The 20199-nt window shown below is 38.7% G+C and overlaps 1 protein-coding gene across 3 annotated transcripts; it reads left to right on the forward strand.

Moving 5' to 3' along the window:
• The first annotated feature begins 2895 nt into the window (after window positions 1-2895).
• On the forward strand, window positions 2896-17823 carry LOC117765354 (solute carrier family 26 member 6-like). Of its 3 annotated transcripts, none has more exons than XM_034591850.1 (20): window positions 2896-3217; window positions 3502-3638; window positions 4387-4526; window positions 4700-4810; window positions 5860-6035; window positions 6365-6529; window positions 7443-7595; window positions 7763-7845; window positions 7960-8107; window positions 8194-8307; window positions 9922-9999; window positions 10182-10277; window positions 10986-11092; window positions 11252-11321; window positions 12528-12620; window positions 14042-14152; window positions 14323-14454; window positions 14884-14938; window positions 16084-16205; window positions 17482-17823. In XM_034591850.1, the coding sequence occupies exons 2-20, from the start codon at window positions 3514-3516 to the stop codon at window positions 17503-17505; spliced, it is 2103 nt and encodes a 700-aa protein (XP_034447741.1). In that variant the 5' UTR covers window positions 2896-3217; window positions 3502-3513; the 3' UTR covers window positions 17506-17823. The 3 variants fall into 3 exon arrangements, with proteins under 3 accessions (XP_034447741.1, XP_034447742.1, XP_034447743.1); XM_034591851.1 differs by having other exon boundaries at window positions 3521-3638; XM_034591852.1 differs by having other exon boundaries at window positions 2896-3045; window positions 3521-3638.
• Window positions 17824-20199: the final 2376 nt, after the last annotated feature.

Raw genomic sequence — 20199 nt, forward strand, 5'->3', positions numbered from 1 at the left:
AATGGAAAAAAATAGGACAGTGGCCAAACACGACAGAAAATGTATGCAGTGGAATATCCAAAGACAAAAAGTTTGTCTGTCTGATTTAATGTTGTAATGTTTGGTAATTGAGTGACCAGTTAGTCGAGGTTGACTCTGCTGATGCTTTACTGGCTGCTGGAGATAAATCACTGACTTTACATGAGTCCTGATGATCTGAGCTGACAACACGCTGTGGACGAGCATATCTAAATTACCATCAGTGTGAAACACTAATGAATCGTCCACAGCTTGTCCTGTGTATGCAAGTGAAACACATGCCGATTGTAACTGGATCGCAGCATCTTATCATATATACAGTATAAATAAAGCGTGTGTCAAAGTGTTGGATCATGTCACTCTGGGAAAGTTTCAATTGTTTCACGTGATAAAAGAATGTCAAAACCGTAGTGTTTGTTAGAAATATAGTTGGAAACGAGAATGAAATCACAAGAATGTAAATGGTCTGTATCTATATAAAGCTTTTCTAGTCTTGATGACCATTCAAAGCGCTTTACACTACACTTTGCCATTCACCCATTCACACACATTCATACAGTGAATCTATTAGCAGCACTTTTTTGCTCTATGATGGGCAATTCGGGGTTCAGCATCTTGCCCAAGGACACTTCGGCATGCAGATGGTGAAGACTGGGGATCGAACTGCCGACCTTGCAGACGACCGCTCTACCCCTCAGCCACAGCCGCCCCTAAATATGTGTACATAGGCTTTTGCATTGTGTCATTGTGTAAACTAACACCAAATAAAACACTAAAATCTCCAGTGAAGGTCAGTCTTTTATATACTGAACCACTCTGATCGATGTAACTGTCACGTAGCCAAAACACACTGAAAGAAATCTGCCGCTGAAACCCACCATCTGTCCCATAGCAAAACATCAAACTGTCTCCAAAGGCAAACAGCCTGGGCTCCGAGCATCGGTGACTTCCTGTCAACAACTCTGTTCCCTCCACTTGATTCTCTCATTACACTGCACAGCTCCTGTTTACATTTTGTCAAGTATCTACAATGCTTTAGTGATGCTGTTTGCGGTTACTTTGTTTATAGAAATTACTCCACGTGAATTCCTTCTCTATATACTTTCTTTTCTGTATTTTTTGATCCTACACCATAGAAGCAGTTACTGAAACAGTCTCTAGTGTAACTCAAGTTAGTGTTCATCTGGTTCCTTGTATGTTCTAAGTGAGTAAAACAACCAACGTTTAAAGGTATCCACTGTTTGTCATAGTTCTAAAAATCATGACAGCGTTAAGCAAGTACGAAAGTATGGCATAATACAACTTATAACAAAATGGAAAGTGCATGTATATTTTAGAAAAGGGGCTGAAAGTTTGGTGGTTTGGGAAAATGACAAATCTTTTTATGATGTGCGTGAGAATCAACAACATGAAATCAGAGATGGAAAGAAATGTAAAACTTGGCACATAAACGTCCCTCCAGCTCTGACTGTCTGTATGTTCTTCGGATTTTCTTTCTCTGATGAGACATACACTTGCCTGTTGGAACAACTTACTGCTGTGAGCTGTTCTTTTTAAAAACGACTGCAACAACTTGGCTCTTCTAAAGACTGACAGAGCCAAGTACGGAAAATCCACTGTAAATAGCATCAGCATCACAACCATCTGACATCAGACACCTGGCCAAAGAGAAGCAGTTCCAGCCATCGCATTAAAGAGGTTAGTGAGATGTCTGTTCAATAACTGGTAAATATCTAATAAAACATATAATGTAACAGTTAAATAGCTTTATTTTAGGGGCTTTCATCTCTAAACTTTTATTTTTATTTATTTTTAATCATTTTGTGAATCACTTTGTTTAAGTCAAAGCGCTTTAAAAATCAAGTTTAGTTTCAGTAGTTGATATAATTATGTTTTTAATGACTATCAAATATTATGTGGCGAGGGGGTTGTTTTGAAAATTTTTAAATTGTTCACGATAGGAAAAATGTTCCCCATCCCTGTCCTGAAATTATGGATCTATGTTGTCACTTTATTCTAAACTCTGCACTGTTGTCCATGTCGGGATCCTGTGGTAATGATTGCTTGATTGTTTCCACTGATCTGATTGGTCAGTAGTTGGGCTGTTGCTAGGTTATGATCTGATAAGTAATTTTTTGAAGAAAATGCCAAATGTTCAGTGATTATTAACCCATTCCAAACAGTCTGTCCTCTGTTTTTGACAGTTGGTTAAAGACATCACCATTGGATCAGAGTGAGTTACAAGATAATTTGTGATGGTCATTTTTCTTGATCTCTTTTATTTAACAGTTATTTTATGTTGTGTTAAAAAGTTGAAGCCTTAGTTACCAGTAATCAAATGGTTGACCATGTTTTCTTCAGCTTTACAATACTGTTTGTGCGTTCGATCCGTCTGGTTATCTGACGATCGTGCAAAGTGGAGCGTTAAAGCCATAGGTACATGAAGTACATGGAGAATTCATCAATGAAAAGAATAGTGTATGAACAAACATTGTTTGTCTATTTGCTTGATTAAGCAGCTTCCTGTTCATTCTTGTTAGGTAAGAACAACCCGGCTGAAATGGCTGACTAATCCAATCGTAAAAGATAACATTGATAACACTAATAATTTAGATAAATGGCTGTCTAGAGTCAAACTAAATAATAAATAAATAAAATAATAAATAAATAAAAGCTGTGATGTACTCACTTTGTAAATGATAAAACAAGCTCAAACTGAATGTTCAACCTGTAACACTTTGGTTTCCAGCTGGACGTTTGGAACTTTGCCCTCTCCCACCACAACAATGCCCATGTATGTCTTATCTAGTCATCTCTTCAAGATCTTAAGGTAGAGCACTGCAGGAGAGAACCCTCTTGGCTTTGAAATGGAGCCTTAGCTGTTTGCTGGAACTCCTGCAAACGACTGCAGCATTTTGCTTGTTACCACTTGGATCTGATGGAAAACTGTACATTAGATTAAATTTGAGGCACAGGGACCACTGCACACAGAGAGGAGTCATTCTTCATAAGAGGAGATATAACATTGTGAGTGAAGGAAAAGGAAAAACGGACAGAAGACAACAGGATTGAAGACATTTCATTACAATAACCTGTGGGATTAATTTCAGTTCTTTTGAGGCTTCTGGGATTTTTGTAAAAGCCACAAACCTTTTTATTTTGGAACTTAAAAGTTTGTTAAATACCACTGGATCACAAGGTAATTATTATTAAAAATGTTCAGACTTGCTTGTGTGGAGATGAACAGTTCAGTCCCAGAGGGGTCTTTAATTAGCATGAAACTTTAAGACTAAAAAAGCTATACTCCCGTCAACTAATATTAAAAATAACAATTGTGTGTCGTTTCGTTTTTGTTTCGTTTTATCTTGAATATTTACTTTTTTATATATTTATTTAAACAGTTTTGAATCTTAAAAGCTGTACTTTTGCAGTCAACACAAGGGAAGATTCTCAGCTAAAATGCTTTTTGGGTTTATGTTACAGCAGGTGTTCGCCATGGCAGACTTGACAATGAGATACAGGGTCCACAGAAGGATCCTGGATGAAGGGGCTGTGGATGAGATCGGAGAGAAGTCTGAGGTCCACACACCTGTTTTTGAGAAGGTTAAAACGTCAATGAGGTAAAATTGACTACATCCAATCTACTGTGCTTCTCAACTAATCTCTCGCTGACATACTAAGACATTTTGTGTCTTGTGTTGTATTCTTTCTGTCATAAAGCACAAAGAATACAGCGATTACACCCATTGTTCATAATTTAATAGCCAGTTACATAGGTAATAGTTTTTGTGATAGTTTATCCTCACTCTTGTTGAGGGTTAAGGACAGAGGAGGTCGCACCTTGTTGAGTCCAATTAGACAAACTGTTATTTGTGAATATGGGCTATACAAATATATTTTTATTGATTGATTACTTTCAGAAATTTTTTTTCTTTCGCAAAGTTAGTTTCACTTTCCAATGTAAACACACATGCTTAAATATGACTACAATACAATATAATACACGTATTTATAAAAGGCCATTTAACATGAATAATGTGAAATGTCAGATATGACGGAAGATGATCCACGGCTACAATTTTGTTCTTTGATGACAATTGTTTTGGCCCAGAAAGATTGCACGGGACAAATGCATCATTTGCTCAATCAATGCCCCCAACAAGCCAACCGTTAAATACAAACAGAGAGGATATAAGATTATTAATCTTTTATCAATCGGCAAGAAGGCTTCACAAAACCAAAAGGGCGGGAGGTCAGCCTCGAGAACGAGGTGAGGCCTGACACATTCTGCACCACCGATATCAAAGCATATGTCATATTTTCTCTCTCTTCTTTCGCTCCGTCTGTCACTCTGACACACAAACTCAGGTGTTCTGCTCCCCGCCTGAAGAGCTTCCTGCTGAGTAGTATCCCTGTCTTATCGTGGCTGCCTCGCTACCCCATCCGAGAAAACGCCATTGGTGACCTGATCTCTGGGCTCAGTGTGGGGATCATGCAGCTGCCACAGGGTGAGGATGGAGGTTCAGAGGTTAGAGATGGAGTAAAAGGTTGGAGGTATAGAAGTGATGTTTTATATTGTAAATGCTGTGTATCCCCATTACATTACCCAATATATAATACCATCTGTAATATAACTCTTCCCTGGAATGTAATAAATATTTATCCTGTGTTTTCCCTGTAGGTATGGCCTATGCTTTGCTGGCATCTGTTCCTCCAGTCTTTGGCCTTTACTCCTCCTTCTACCCCGTTCTCATCTACTTCATCTTCGGCACATCCAAGCACATCTCAATAGGTTTGTACCTCAGCACAGTGCTGCATCCGCACAAGTGGGAATTTATCTATTATAGAGATAAGTGGATTTGCTTCAGTGAACAAGTGATGACGCAGGCATAGTAACAGACTGAAGCAATCATTTTTGGGCTCTCCACAAGGACGCTATATGCCCTTGTGTTGATAACACTAGAGATGTCATTCCATAGACTTACTTTTTTTTTTACATCACCTGAAAATCAGTTCATTCTTGTGATCGTTGTAATACTCTTGAGTGAAGAATTAATTTTGAATCAGCAATAAAGTTTGAAATATAAAGACTTGATCCGATTTGATTGACTGTTGTATCTTACAGTCATCATGATCTAAAAAGCGTGTGTTTTCCCTATTTCATACTTTTCTTTGTCCTTAATGTTACTCAACATAAGTAACTAAGCAGACTCTCCCACTTAATAATTATTTAAGTGATTGTTACAGCCATCCCTTTGATACATTTCAGCTTATCCGGAAGCAGTCATGGAAGACTGGTAGAATGCAACAATATCCATATCCAATAGCCACTGTTGCCATATTGAAGAGTTTAAAACTATCCAAAGGCTAAAATGACTCTACTTGCTGAATTAATCCAGAGCTGTTCTAGAATCCAAAAGAATAGTGGGTTTTTACAAACAGGGTACAGTGGCTATTTCATTTAGATTTATGTATTTGTTTATTTTATCTTAGAACAGGACTTCGGCTAATACAGTTGTTCATATTTTGTCCTGATGATTAATCTGGCACAGCTGGAAGCAGAAGCAGATGGGACCTTTACTTTGGGAACCAGGGCTGCCTGAAACAGCTCATCAAGCTTTGTAATTCCTTTCTATTGGCTCAATTCTCACTGCAAGGTAGAAATATGGGACTTCACCTTCCAGCAGATGTCACATACATGTAAGAAACCATCACTCAGGAATCAGAGGACAAAAGTTTCAGGACCAATGCGAGTTTGAGGAAATTGTTTCTCTGACTATCTGGTATGTTTTTACATGGCCAGTAAACATGAGTGCTTATATGTCTATCTCTCATCTCCAGGAACATTTGCAGTGACTAGTGTGATGATAGGAGGAGTGACAGATCGATTAGCCCCGGACTCAGACTTTATGATATGGAGCAATGTGTCAAACTCCAGCATAGTTGACATCATGTCTCGAGACGCAGCGAGAGTCCAAGTGGCTGCAGCTGTCACCTTCCTATCTGGAATATTTCAGGTAAATATTAGATGAGTGGAAGTGTGCCATATGGGAGACAGTCAGCTTTCATTGTGCAATGTTACAATGCTACTGTTGTTTCCATAAATATTACAGTAACTTTGTTTTTGCATCATAATGTAGATCAGTCCAGGCTCTCAGTGTAGAAGTTGGAGGCATCTAATGCACACTGGCTTACTAGTGACAGTGAAATGTTAGAAACTCTATATGAATTGTTTTTCAGATTTTTTAATAAAAATACATTTTCTTTAGGTTTGAATATATATATATATATATATATGTACCAGCCACTGTGAACCTCCTTGTATTTCAATCTCTATGTACTGTAGATTTTGCTCGGTCTGGTCCAGTTTGGTTTTGTGGTGACGTACCTGTCTGAGCCTCTGGTCCGAGGTTACACCACTGGAGCTGCCATCCACGTCATTGTGTCCCAGCTCAAATACACCTTCGGCATCAACCCTGTGAGATACAGTGGACCCTTGTCATTGATATATGTAAGAAGGACACAACCACCGACATTAACATGTTGCTTAGACCTGAAAAAGTAAAAGATATATTTTTTCTTGTCTGATAAACATAAACAAACAAAAAAGTGTTAACCATAGAATGACGATAACAATAGAATTTCAATGGCTGTTGACTACCTTTCAAAGGATGAGCTGGTTAATTCGTTAATTGATTGCCTCAGTACTATTATAAAACATTTTTGATCATTGAATAAGAACATTTGTTGAAGTCCACTAATGTGGCGACCCTCTGAGATTCATCCCATTATTAACCTTAGTCAGATGGGTGACATTGCACTTAGAGTGAACACATTTTCCACTGTGCATTCACTATGAATATGTTTTCATGTAAAAAGGCAGAGGCAGCTGACAAAAAAGCATACAGGACATTCCCATTAGTCATTGTGAATATTTGCATTTTGCTCACATTATGTCTATTTACCTTTTTATATAACTTGAATGAAGGTTTCAGACAGCTGCAAAGCTCACTCAGTGTCACACAGTGCTTTTCCCCCTTCAGATGTACGCTGAGTTAATAAAGGCCCTCTGACTGTCTGCCTGCAGGGCTTCTGTGTCTAGTTGCTTTAGATACAGGCCACTATACCCACAAAGACGAGCCCTGCAGGCAGACCAGAGCCCTCTCCCTCTGTGGAATCCAACCCATGGAAATCTGTCATAGCGGCAGAGAACTTTCATTCCTGGTCCTCTTACTGTATATGAATACTTTGATCTCCACAACATAAAAGAACCACACAAGTGACCCCACTGCCTCCGTCGTATAATTATATCCAGTGGATATGGCAGAATATAAAATGGACTTTGTATTTTCATGAATTTTATGTCAATTTATCAGTCTCATTCCTCCATTTAACCAATAATCCTGCTCTTTCTCTCTCTCCAGACGGTGCTAGAGATGTGTTATCTCATTCCACAAACAAACATTGGTACTCTGGTGGTTAGTGCTGTCACCATAGTCTGCCTTATTCTCGCTAAGGAGCTCAATGCATACTTGAGTAAAAAACTACCTGTTCCTATACCTGTGGAGCTGCTCGCTGTGAGTATCCAGGGATAAGTACATGCCCTAATAATTCATTCCAAGGTTATTTAGTTCCTTACAAAAATTAACACACATGCGCACACACTCACACATGCACTCACACACACGCTCACACACTAATGTAGTAGTGAGGACACTCATGTATCTCTTATTTGCCTCTCCAGGTCACTATTGGTACAGTCGTCTCCTGGCAGGTGAACTTGGAGGAGAAATATGGAGTGGATGTGGTGGGACTCATTCCCTCAGGGTGAGAAACGAATAAATCACAACCCACAGCAAATATAAAAGAATCTGTGTTTTTAAGAAATGTGAAGTATTTGAAATGGATAATCTATTCTACTTTGTCTCCACCTTCTAACAGTCTCCAGCCACCGGTTTTCCCAGACGTCTCTCTGTTTGGTCAGGTGATAGGGGACGCCTTCGCTCTGTCCGTGGTTGGCTACGGCATTGCCATCTCACTGGGACGAATTTTCGCAATAAAATATGGATACAAGGTGGACAGCAACCAGGTAGGGAGGTGAAAGATGGATACAGGTATACTTGATGTTTTAAAATTAGTGCACTGTACATAAATAGTGTATTTCTCATGATCTAGGAACTAATCGCTCTGGGTCTCTGTAACTCTTTCGGAGGAATTTTCCAGTGTTTCACAGTCAGCTGCTCCATGTCTCGCACCATGGTTCAGGAGAGCACAGGAGGGAGATCTCAGGTTGGTGGAGGCTATTTGACCTGCAAAGGGTCCGTTTACCTAACTTACACCTCATGGTATTGACAAATATAGCTTAAGTTTAGCTAAAAGTACATATATATGTGTAGTACTGTTACACTGGCTTTCACCATCTGATGAAACAGCACATATTCACTAATAATAAACTATTATCAATCTTTATCAAAACTTCTTTCTGCTGTGGATATACTTCCTTAATCCCATGGTATTGTTTGAGTATCTCGTAACATGGACAAATTAAACAAAAACTATCTGTGGGAGTAGATACAAGAGCTAAATGAAAAAAAAAAAGTTTTGTGATTCAGGTGAAATCAGAATGATTTTTTTGATCAAGGTCTAGGTGAAAAAAGGTTCTCATTACTTTATGTTACATAAGTCAACAGACAACTGAGAAAATAAAAACGGCCAATTCATAGTAGTATTCAAAGTAGGTGTATCCTATGGCTCTGTGCTTGGACCCCTTTTCTTCGCCATCTACATCCTCCCCCTTGGTCCAATCATCTGTCACCACCGTCTTAGCTTCCAATGCTCTGTTGGTGACACACAGCTTTAGCTCAACTCCATCTGACCCTCACCAGAATTCCAAAACTTGGGTGTCATTCTGGACTCCCATCTCATTCTGGTCTAACCCTAACCAAGCTTCCATTCAAGTCCCTCATCACATGCAAAATCTTCCTCCTCACACATAAATCCCTCCATGCCCCGGCCCCATTACCCGTCTGACCTCCTCCGGCCCTATACTCCATCCTGAAACTATGATTCTCAGATAACACAGTCTGATCACCATCCAACGTACCAGCCTCCGAACACACCATGACAGGGGATTCCGAGTGGCAGCCCCCCACCCTCCGGAACGCTCTCCTGGCAGAGATCTGCAATACTTTGCAGAGGCTTCACCACATAGTTCCATTGTCCCAAGCTTGCAGTCCTACCATTATTTACTGTCCTTGATTTGTTTAAATTTTACCTTAAGTACTTTGAAAGGTGCTGTATAAATATATAAATCCAACCTATAATTATTATAATAATTATTATTATTACTTGTCCTGCTTGTGATGCATCACTATCAAGTTCAATTTCTAAACCTTGGATAATCTGTATTTAATTTGCATAAGTGTTACCCTTCCTGTGATTATTCAACACTTCTGAAAAATATTTTTGACATTTTTCAACATCTTTAGTTTCATCCTAACACCTCACCCTGCATGTTGCCACAAACCTGGGTGATCACAAAGCTTGAGCAGAGTAAAACCCAGTCATAATTAACGTGGCTGTGATAAGTGGCATCATTAAAAAAACACTTTGGGAATTGATTTTCACTCACATTGTTGAACTCCACCTACACAAACACAGATTTGCTGAGAGGCTTGAACGATTTAGTTTGACAACACCATAAATCAGCTAAGGGCCCATTACAGAGGAGAGGAAAGACTGATGAAACTACAACAGGTTTTATAATCCCATACTTGTTCATACTCATAACCACCACAACATCCATCTTTTCTGTAGTTTTGCCTTTGACTCTCATTGACTGATCCCTCTATATGATTTTTATTCATTGTACCTCCATCTTTTCTCTCTCTCTCTTCATTACAGATTGCTGGAGCTCTATCTGCAATTGTTATCCTTTTTATCGTGCTTTGGATTGGAGCTCTCTTTGAAGATCTGCCCAAGGTGTGTGTGTGTGTGTGTGTGTGTGTGCGTGTGCGTGTGTGTGTGCGTGTGCGTGTGCATGTGCATGTGTGTGTGTGTGTGTGTGTGTCACATCATTTGTAACATGTGAAGGGTTTATTTGAGAAAAGTTGACTTTCCAATCAAAAGTGCTCTAATGAACTATTTCATATTTGACATTGTAGGCAGTGCTGGCTGCCATCATCTATGTCAACCTCCATGGCATGATGAAGCAATTCCTGGACATCCCTGTACTGTGGAGAAAAAACAAAGTTGATGCGGTCAGTGTTCCTAAAAGTAGACAAAGAAACTCGGAATGTTTTGATGTTGAATGTTTTTACACTATTCAGGAACATTTTGGTATCATGTATGGCACCACCGTGCATGTTTTGATCAGCCATCTAATAAATCCAGACATCTTTCTTAAAGACAGAGAAAAATGTATCTTTCCCTGGCTCGCTTTTTCCAAACAATTAGGTCCTTGGCAATCTCCTATATGTTAGCGCCTGCAACCATTAATTCCGTCCTTTTACTTTAATAGTATGTCTCATATCTCTACATGCACACAAACTCTGCCTGACTAGGGAGGTTATTGATTAGTCGAACTTCCCAGCTAGACTTCCCAACGTCTTCCCCCAGCAGGCCCAGAGAGCCCAACGTGGCCTGTTGGGTGTCTTCTCCAGTTGTCGCCAGGCGATGGGCTTGGCCAGTGCAGTGCTTTGGTTCGCCACCCTCAGTGAACATTAAAGCCTTTATTACTCCTGATACTGACAAATTTGCGTCAAATGATTAAGCTACATAAGGATTTACATCACAACATGGCCCTTGCTGTGGTGCCATAGTCAAGTGAAAGTTTACTTTTTCCCCAACTACTGATGAGAATTGTTGAATACCTCACTTGCATTATATTCTAATTACATCAACTACTCACTTTAGTCTCATTTTACCACCCATTTGTATTTAACTCATCTCTCCCTGTTTTCCCCCAGGTAATCTGGGTGGCCACCTTCATCCTCACCGTGTTGTTGAACCCTGACCTGGGACTAGCTGCTTCCATCGGCTTCTCCATGCTCACCGTCATCTTCAGGACACAGCTGTAGGAACACACACCCACCCATCCACAATTATAAACTATCAATGACAACATTCAGACCACGTGTCAAACTGAACGTTCATCTATCAAACACCACACCCAACTATTAACTGACCTTAAGTGTTTAATCAAAATAACAGGTCTATGTTTTGTTTTTTCCAGACCTAAGTATTCCCTGCTGGGGCAGGTCCCAGGCACTGACATTTACAGGCCACTGGAGGAGTACAATCAGGTATGACACAATGTCTTTACCTCAAAACAGGACAAGCATTGGTCCAGACATGGCCAGAATGCCCGGAGATAAATGATAAATTAATGATATTTGAAGGTACTAATATCAGTTAACACTGTTAACAACTCCCCTTTGTTTCTCTGGCCCTCACTTTAAAGTGAAGAATCAAACACAGAAATTTGAAATGGAGGTAGTCTAATAATTTGCACTTTGCCCCAACTAAAGCTCGACCTCACTCCTGCAGTTCACATTGTAGAGCCTGAGCACAGAATAGTGTGAGGGTCCTGTTGATCCCTGACACTGTGTATTTTTGTCTTTTGAAAGAAACATTATCGAAAAACTCACAAATCACCTGTTTGGTCTGGTAAAGAATATATATTTTATTGGTCTTGCACAATGGTTTGGCAAAAGGCCTTCGTGGCACCCCCTAACCATTTTTATAATCAAAGCCCCCTGCTTCTTACTTTACCCTAAATGTATAAAATTCGGCAGGTTAATTAGGCTGCATAAATGGAAGGGCAGTCAAACAAAAACGAGATGTCTTTAAAGTTAGATTTACATCTTATTAAAATCATACCTAAGTTTAATGGTGCTTGTCAGATTGACCGCCCATGAAAACTGGTGTAAATAATCATGGTTCCCGGTGGATAAATCATACTCTCACTTTGGTGATCCCCTGACGTTTTGTCTAGTTTTCACTTGTGATACATCTCAACACTTTTTTTAGGATAAAGAACCATTCCTAAATAATTGGGGATTCCTGGTATTTCTTCTTGCACCTACACAAGGTTGATATTTGCAAACATTTTATAGATTTTAGTTAAATATATTTACTATAATTACTTGCTGCAGACATTCATCTTCAAATTAAACCCTAAAACATTAGTAATATAACACCATCCTAAGGTAAAAGGTCTCAGTTGTACTTTGGTTTATAGCCTAATACCTCTAAGAAATAACTTTCTTTAGTATTTAACTTAAACACCTCTGTTCTAGCAAGGCGGTAGACTGCCATTATTTGGCAGCTTGAAAATAGCGTTATGCTAGGAAGTTCAAAGTTTATGCTAAGACGTGTGCTCCAGTGCTACTTTCCTCTTAGGTGATTTTAGATTGTACGCTGTGTTATCATGAGCATTTGTCAGTATGGGAAATGTAGTGATTAATTTCCTTATTTAAACGATTAACTCCATAACTTATCGATTTTAGGTGAAACAGGTGCCAGGGATTTTGATCTTCCGTTCCTCTGCTACACTCTACTTCGCTAATGCTGAGATGTATCAAGATGCCCTGGGGAAGAAGGTGAGAACACACACACACACACACACACTCACACACACACACACACACACACACACACACACGAGAAGAAACAACCAACAGTCCCTCCTCACAATTTCCGTGCAATTAACTCCTCTCCTGCGAACATTATTTCAGACACTAATAACTGAGCTGACTTTTCCACAATTCATACATTACGACTGTGACAGACATTGTTCAGATGTCATCCCATTTTTTTTTAAACATCCTGCTCCCCCACCCATTCTTGTCCTGCTCCTCTGTCACGTCTCTTTGGGATACATGGGAAGACACATTGAGGGAAGCCGGAAAAAAAGATGACAAAAGATAGGAGAGGGGGAGAAGCCGAGATTGAATAATTGAGGGGGATAATGGAACACTTCATTCATTAAAATGTCAACATGTCAAAGCCACTTGGTCGCTCTATTCTTTCCACCGTTTGATGCACAAATAAGCCTCCATCGAAGTGGCAGAGGCTGCAGGTTTGTCCACAAAGAGAGAAACTGTCGCCATATAAATGATGGTATTTTGGTTCTGGGTGAAAAGTGTTTCTATCACACCAAGTTTGTTCAAGTGTTCATTTTAACTGAAAATTCGGTTTCAATCACTTATTTTACGCTATTAAAAGAGGTTGAAATGTCACGACTGACAGGTGAGACTGACTTGAGCTGGTTGGTTGTAATGATGTTTTTTAATAGATCTTGAGATGAAAACATTTAACGGTTCGGCTCACATTTTGTCAGATCTGTCCTAAAATGATAGTCAGGAGGCCATGTGAATATTGATATTCAGATATATGAGAATTCAGATTTCTGACTCAGATAACTCAAGTTTTAATCTTCCAGATAATTCACGTGTCCGTTCAGTGGGTACTATCAAATGAGTCTGAGCAAATAATGTTAACTTATTTTTTAGTTGTGGAATGCAAATGCCGGTGAAGTTCATTTCGTTTCAAACATTCCAAGTTTACTGCATACCAGAAGCCTCAAGTGAAAGCACTATAGCTTCCTGAGCAGGTAAGACATTCTTAAAAAGCTCATAATGTCGTGTGGACAAACACGACCTGTCCTGTTAGTTTGTTTGGACTGAATCGACGAAGCTTGTGAAACCTTTGATAAATATTTGTTTGCTGCGCCTGGCCCTGCAGTATTTACTATAGTGATACATTGTCATCTCAATAAGCTTTTCTGTTCACAGGATCTAACACCTCAGGGATTCATACATCATGTTAAATGTTCTCTCCTGCTGCCTCAAAAACAGTTTGCATGAATGGAAAGATTTAAACCTAGTTAGTGTTAGTTCTCGTCTCGATCAACTGGAAAGTTATTTGTATAGTTACTCTGGGAGATGAAATATTATAATTTGACCCCATGTAGAAAACTAATGGGAACTTTGTCCCAATTGTCTTTTGCTGTTTCTATTAGTCGGACATTGATATTGCCAAGATCCTGTCAGCAAAGAAGAAACTTGAGGCCAAAAGGAAGAGGATTGAGAAGGAGAATGCAAAGAAAGCCAAGAAGAACGGAGCAAACATGGTGAGAAAGACCAGATGTAGTTCATTCATGAAAAATGTTCAGTTTATTTCTTTGACATTAAAATATTGTTGCCCATTGCACATTCCAAATACAGTTGTCTTTTAATAAACAAACTTTCCAGCAAAGACCTTCATTGTCTAAATGTTGCCTCCCTCATGTCTCCTCTTCAGGAGCCAGAGCAGATGGACATTGCTGTCATTGAGACAAGAACTGCGCGCGAGCCGTCATACCCAGAATGCATCATTCTTGACCTCAGCCCTGTCAACTTCCTGGATACTGTTGGAATCAAGGCACTACGAAATGTATGAGCATGGCAAGAAGGACAAATCATCCTTCTCCCTTTTACAAATTACGAATTGAATTTGTATGAATCTGTATATGTATTACATAATTGAATATAATTATCTGTTTTTAAAGAAAATTCATCATTCCTCATCTAAAATTCATTCCATATAAAGAAATGTTTGGAACAAAAAGGAAGAAGGTCGATGGCTAATAATGAAATTCCTCCCAGCATTAGAAAATGTACTGATTCAGGAGTTTATCTCATTCTTATCTAATAATTTCTTTATTATACCATTTTTTTCATACAACTACAAGTTATCCTCCGTACAAACCTCTGTCCTCCTAATCATTTAGCTCCTCTGCCTTTCAGTTACAATAAATGTAATCATCAGACCAGTTAAATGAACCCCAGTCTGACCGTTGCTCTGTGTTTTGGTCTGTTTCAGATCCAGAAAGACTACAGCGAAATTGGTATAGATGTGGTTCTTGCTGGCTGCCAAAGTAAGTCCCTCTACATTTCTAGAATAGTTTAGAGTAATTGACTAGAACTGCCAAGAAATTGTGTGGATTGTTAGGTCAGATTTATTTCCCTTATTAATTAATTTTTATTTATTTATTAAATACATTTGGAGATAGTTTTGAAAGCTTTAAATCCCTCAAAGTAGAATGTATTTCTCTCTAAGAGTTGGTGGTCCCATGACTGCTTGTCTGGAATGCTACAAAATCCCATTACGATTTTTGTCCCTTTTTTTGGTCCTGGATGGATGTAACACATGTATTTTAACATTTATAGTACCCATCCGCTTTGACACACCCAGTTTGAATTCTTCCAACAACACTGGTTGTTATTTCTGCTTTTCAATTATGTTTTTGTTTTTTTTATTCCTGCAAAGGAAGTTGTTCAGTCCATGGTCGATTTTCCAGGGAACATTCCTGGTTTGGCCTGATATGCAGAAGTGGGAAGATTGACCACATTGCATTTGTTCTGAAGGAAAGCTAAACAATGGGAGTGTTTAAGATGTGGCTTTCCACAAAGTAATGTGGCTTTCCACAATCCTAACACTAAAAGTCATCTAGTTTCAGAGGATAAGCAGCTCTAATTACCCATAGTGGATTTCATGTAATAGCCTAGGGCAGGGGTCTTCAACGTTTTTCAGGCCAAGGACCCCCAAACTGATGGAGAGATGGAGCAGGGACCCCCTACTATATATTGTATAAAATAGTTTTTTATATTAAACTGGGCCTAGTGCCATGTATAAACATAGCTACCCTGTTATTGTGCATTCAATACTAAGCTATTCAAATAATACACAGGTTCATATATTCATGTTTTAATTATTGTGTGTCGCTGAATGTGTGCATTGCTGAGTGAAAGATAACGTCTTCTGCCTCCATTTATCCGTTCGCTACAATATGTTGGATTCATGTTAATGTGTATTTAAAGCCATTTAAATTTGTGGGGAAAAAAATTGGTTAAAAAAAGAAATTTAAAATTAAAAAAAAGATACAAAATTGTCTAATCAACCAAAAATTTCGCAGACCCCCTGTTGAAGACCTCTGGCCTAGGGAAATAGTAAACGGTGAGTTTTGGGGCTTGCATTTGGAATGTACATTTTCATTTCATTTCTATTTCTGTCTCTTTCCAGCTGGTGTGGTGGACAACCTTCAGACTGGAGATTTCTTCAACGACAATGTGACAAAGTCCTGCCTGTTCTCCACCATCCATGATGCCGTTTTGTACTGTCAGTCGGCCAGAAAGATGGATGAGGTGATGTACTGTTTGAGCATCAAACATACACATACACACCTCAAATATCACACACTGCAGTTTGAACAGAGGTTTGTGGAGACTCCAGGAAGAAAGACTTCTTCCACTTTGCACTTCTAGGGATCTAAATCAAAAGTCAACACAGTAAGTAACATGGGGTCTCCAGGGTCATTTTAATGCACACACAATCACGTTTAGGCACAATATGATGCCTTGCTTTCTCTTCCTGTTAACAGGTATTTTAATGTGATATAAACACAAAGTCTGTATGACATTATTTCCACAAATGACGTTCTATACATTTTCAGCAGGAGCAGCAGCTGAATTGGGTTTGGTTCACGTGCTTGAATTTGACTGATCCCAGCTCCAGGGAATGCACAATAATAAAATATAAGATACATAAGTAAACATCTAATTACTCCACCATGTCACTGATAAGAGACTGTGAGAAGGACTGAGTTCATTCAGCTGCCTGCAGTGTGTACTAAGCTCATCTTAGTGGACAATGATTAAAATGTTGTTGTTGTGCAGGTGCATTGATCCTCACTCTGCACACTGACCTGCCTCCAAATTGATTGCACACATTAGGAACAGGATTTGTAACACTATAATACTACAGTATGAGATAATATATTATTTTTATTTAGCATTTTAAAACACAGCTAAACACCTAAATAGCATTTTTTATTTCATCAATGTGTCAGAAATACTGCTCATCCCAGTAGACAGCATGAATCTGTGTCTGAAGACATGTTACTCTCTGTCTTAACACATGAGAAGTGTGTGTATGTTACTTTATATCTTTCCATGTGTGTTTGTGTCTGCCTGCTAATCTTAAGTATTTATTTGGGTGCATCACGAAAGAGGGAGATGGAGGTTTTTAAAGTAAGATAAGAGGTTGGTCAAACTAAAACCTGGTCCATTGAGTTTATTTAATTTTACATCTATTTAGTTCAGTTCATTAAACTAAACTGTTGAAATGAATGAATACAGACAAGGTTGCTGAAGTGTTTCAGTACATTTTCATTTCCTGATATACTGAATGATATACTTTCCACATGGTGCAACGTGAAAGCATCTTTTATCAAACTGTTGACTCAGAAATACAGAAACCATTGTTTCTGATATTGTGTAATGTTCAGCCAAGGTTTTAGATCACATGCACACAGCCCGGTGTTGCTCCTCCTCCTCGTTCGAGTCTTTCATGTTTTCAAAATATTTTTTCTAAAATTGGGCTGTTTTTTTTCTTTCTCCTGTTCTGTCCTCTTTTTCACAGGAGGACATAATGACACAGTTCTGAGTCCTGAGAGGAAAGATGGAGGACAGTATCAGCAGTGATGCTGATTTTATCCTCTGAGCTTCAAATAACTGGGACTTCTGTCTGTCACAAGCACAGACACACAAATCTGCATACCTGCACATGCACATGCAGGCAGGCACGTGCGCTGGCACGCACACACACACACACACACACACACGCTGTAACTATGTGGGCAAAGCCACATAGTGCCAATAAATGACCAAAGAATACACATATGAAGTCACACAGCAATTTTCCAGTCTAGAGGAGGATACAAATCAAAGCAGTAACACAAACACACAAATACACAAATACAGCTTTTTAAATGAATTTATAAGTTTGTCATTTAATCATTAATGATGTGTATTAATCATTTATTTATGAAAATATAATGAAAGCATTGGTGGGGTGATGCATATACCTGAATAGGGCAATACTACCTTTTTTGTAATAATGCTATTTCATAATAGCTTGCTTTTCTAATTTCTTAACTTTTCCTGGAATTTCATGACTGTGGGAACCAAGATACAAAAGCATGTTTAAACTACTTGCTGATGACCTTTGACCCTTAGTGACTTTGTTTGTAAGATTGTCATAATGTTGGTATAAAACATTTCTTGGTACTAAGGACTGTATAAAGATGGACGATGCGTCTCCTCTTGTACTTAAAACAGAGGTCAAATATCCTGGATACAGGTGCCGCCATCTTGCACTATTGATGTCATATGGAACCTGAGTCTGCTCAGTCGTGATCATGGTGGTATTGATCTCCCGCAGACATAGGGACTCAACTCTTTCTATGTTAACTAATAACTAATTAAAACCAAACGTATCAGAAACATTAACACTTCACTTCACAAGATGACCTCTTATGTAAAAATTGAAATCTCAAGGCTAGATCTGAAATTACACAGGAAATGTTTTCATAACCTGATGACGTGGCCTGTTGCCTCATAGCGGTTATCTGCCTCCACCTGCTGACAGTGTGTTAGACATGAGTTACACTGATGAGAAACATATGACCACACACTGAACAACAGTATCCAGGTTTGTTCCTTCGTGGAAGCTGCACATGATATGAGACACATCAGTGAAAAAGGGAGAAAAAAAACGTGGGCTTTCCTTCTTTTGATGGTGAAGGGCCTGAGTTGATGTTGGTCAGCCATCTGGCTCATATTTCACGCCCTTCAAGTCTTTGGCCATTAAAATACCACACATTGCAGAGAGGAAACTCCTAAAATGATCCACTATTGTTTTTCCCTCTGTTGATGACGCATGAGTTTTAATTTGATTGTTATGTTTGTCTTTACAAATATTTGTGAATCAAGATGTTCTCTCATCTTTTACCAAACATTCTAATTAAGTCAAATTGAAATCCTCTGGGGCTGTAAAAAAAAAAGGGAGAATTTCAGCTATGAATTAGGAAACCAGTCAACATCTTTGGAGGATATACTGAGGTCAGGACTGTGAACTGTGACGGACCAAGTTGAGGAATAAGGTCGTCAGCAAAAAAATCCAAACAATGAAAGGCCTTCATTTCCTGTCTGAATACAGATTGTTTGGATGTGACGCATCTTCCAAGGAAAAGACATTAGATTTGGTGATGCAGCCACAGGAAATCTCTGAAATACCTCTGAAAAGATCAGGACTTATGAAAATGTTTTTTTTTAAAAAGCTTTAAATCTGGATGTAATGTTTTCTCCTCTCCACTCTCACTGTGACACGTTGTTTCATGCCCGCTCAGAGTTTTACATACGAAGCTGATCTAAGAGATATTTCAGTTCCTCTGCCAGATGAGGCTCATTACAAGGATCCAAGCTCAGATAATGCAACATAATGAATCTCTCACATTATGTAACACTGCAACATGCATCCTTCTGTTGATTGGCTTTAACACTAGTCTATATGGAACAGTGAATATTTAAGCCATCATATCCTTCAGGCTGTTCTGTTATATAATGTAGATGTTAAAAACCAGACCAGGTATGTTTTACTTACACGTTCTCATATATAAAGTCTAACATTAATTTAAAGTAATTTAATACAATATAAAATGATGCTGTCACCATCAGTCCTATTTTCAGAAGCCTCTATTCTATAAAAGGTGGAGCAAAATTTCAGTTAAGGAAATTCATTCTTAAGGTTGAACTTGATTCCGACACTCACAGTTTTGAGTCACATATTTAAACAAAAAGATAATAAAGAAGTTAATTTATGTAGCATGTTATCTGTTTGTCTCATTCCTATAGAAACGTTTTGTGAGAACTGGGAACTTAATGTTAGTGATTATGATATCCTTTCATTATTCTTCCCATCTAGGCTTATGCTGTAAACCTGTAAAGTGGCACAAGAAGACATATTCCACAAATAAATGCACATACAACTTTGTGTGAAATTGAGCAAGGCCACAAGGACAGAGGCTTCCATTCTCCTAAAACAAGCCCAGTTTCAAAATAAATCCCCAAGAAAAGAGTGTAAGGCAGGGGTTGGGAACCCTTTCTTATCAAGGGCCTTTTCAATTTGTACAACATCTTTTAAGGGCCACACCAATGTTATGGATTCAACTGTGCCTGATTGGTGAGACATCTGAAGTTAAATGGTAGTGATGATGATGCTACTTGCCGCTAGTTTTCCAAACGTTTCCTCAGAACTTAACAGACATGTAGAACTCAAGCAGATGGAGGTTGTTGTGCC

The sequence above is a fragment of the Hippoglossus hippoglossus genome, chromosome 7, assembly GCF_009819705.1.
Source record: "Hippoglossus hippoglossus isolate fHipHip1 chromosome 7, fHipHip1.pri, whole genome shotgun sequence".
Classification (NCBI taxonomy): Eukaryota; Metazoa; Chordata; class Actinopteri; order Pleuronectiformes; family Pleuronectidae; genus Hippoglossus; species Hippoglossus hippoglossus.

Excerpts from the sequence above, each read along its gene's own strand:
- LOC117765354 (XM_034591850.1), top strand. The coding sequence starts at position 3,514 with ATGGCAGACTTGACAATGAGATACAGGGTCCACAGAAGGATCCTGGAT. Across the intron at positions 7,596-7,762 it reads TACCTGTGGAGCTGCTCGCT|GTCACTATTGGTACAGTCGT; the intron begins GTGAGTATCCAG and ends TTGCCTCTCCAG. Across the intron at positions 14,455-14,883 it reads GAATCAAGGCACTACGAAAT|ATCCAGAAAGACTACAGCGA; the intron begins GTATGAGCATGG and ends GGTCTGTTTCAG.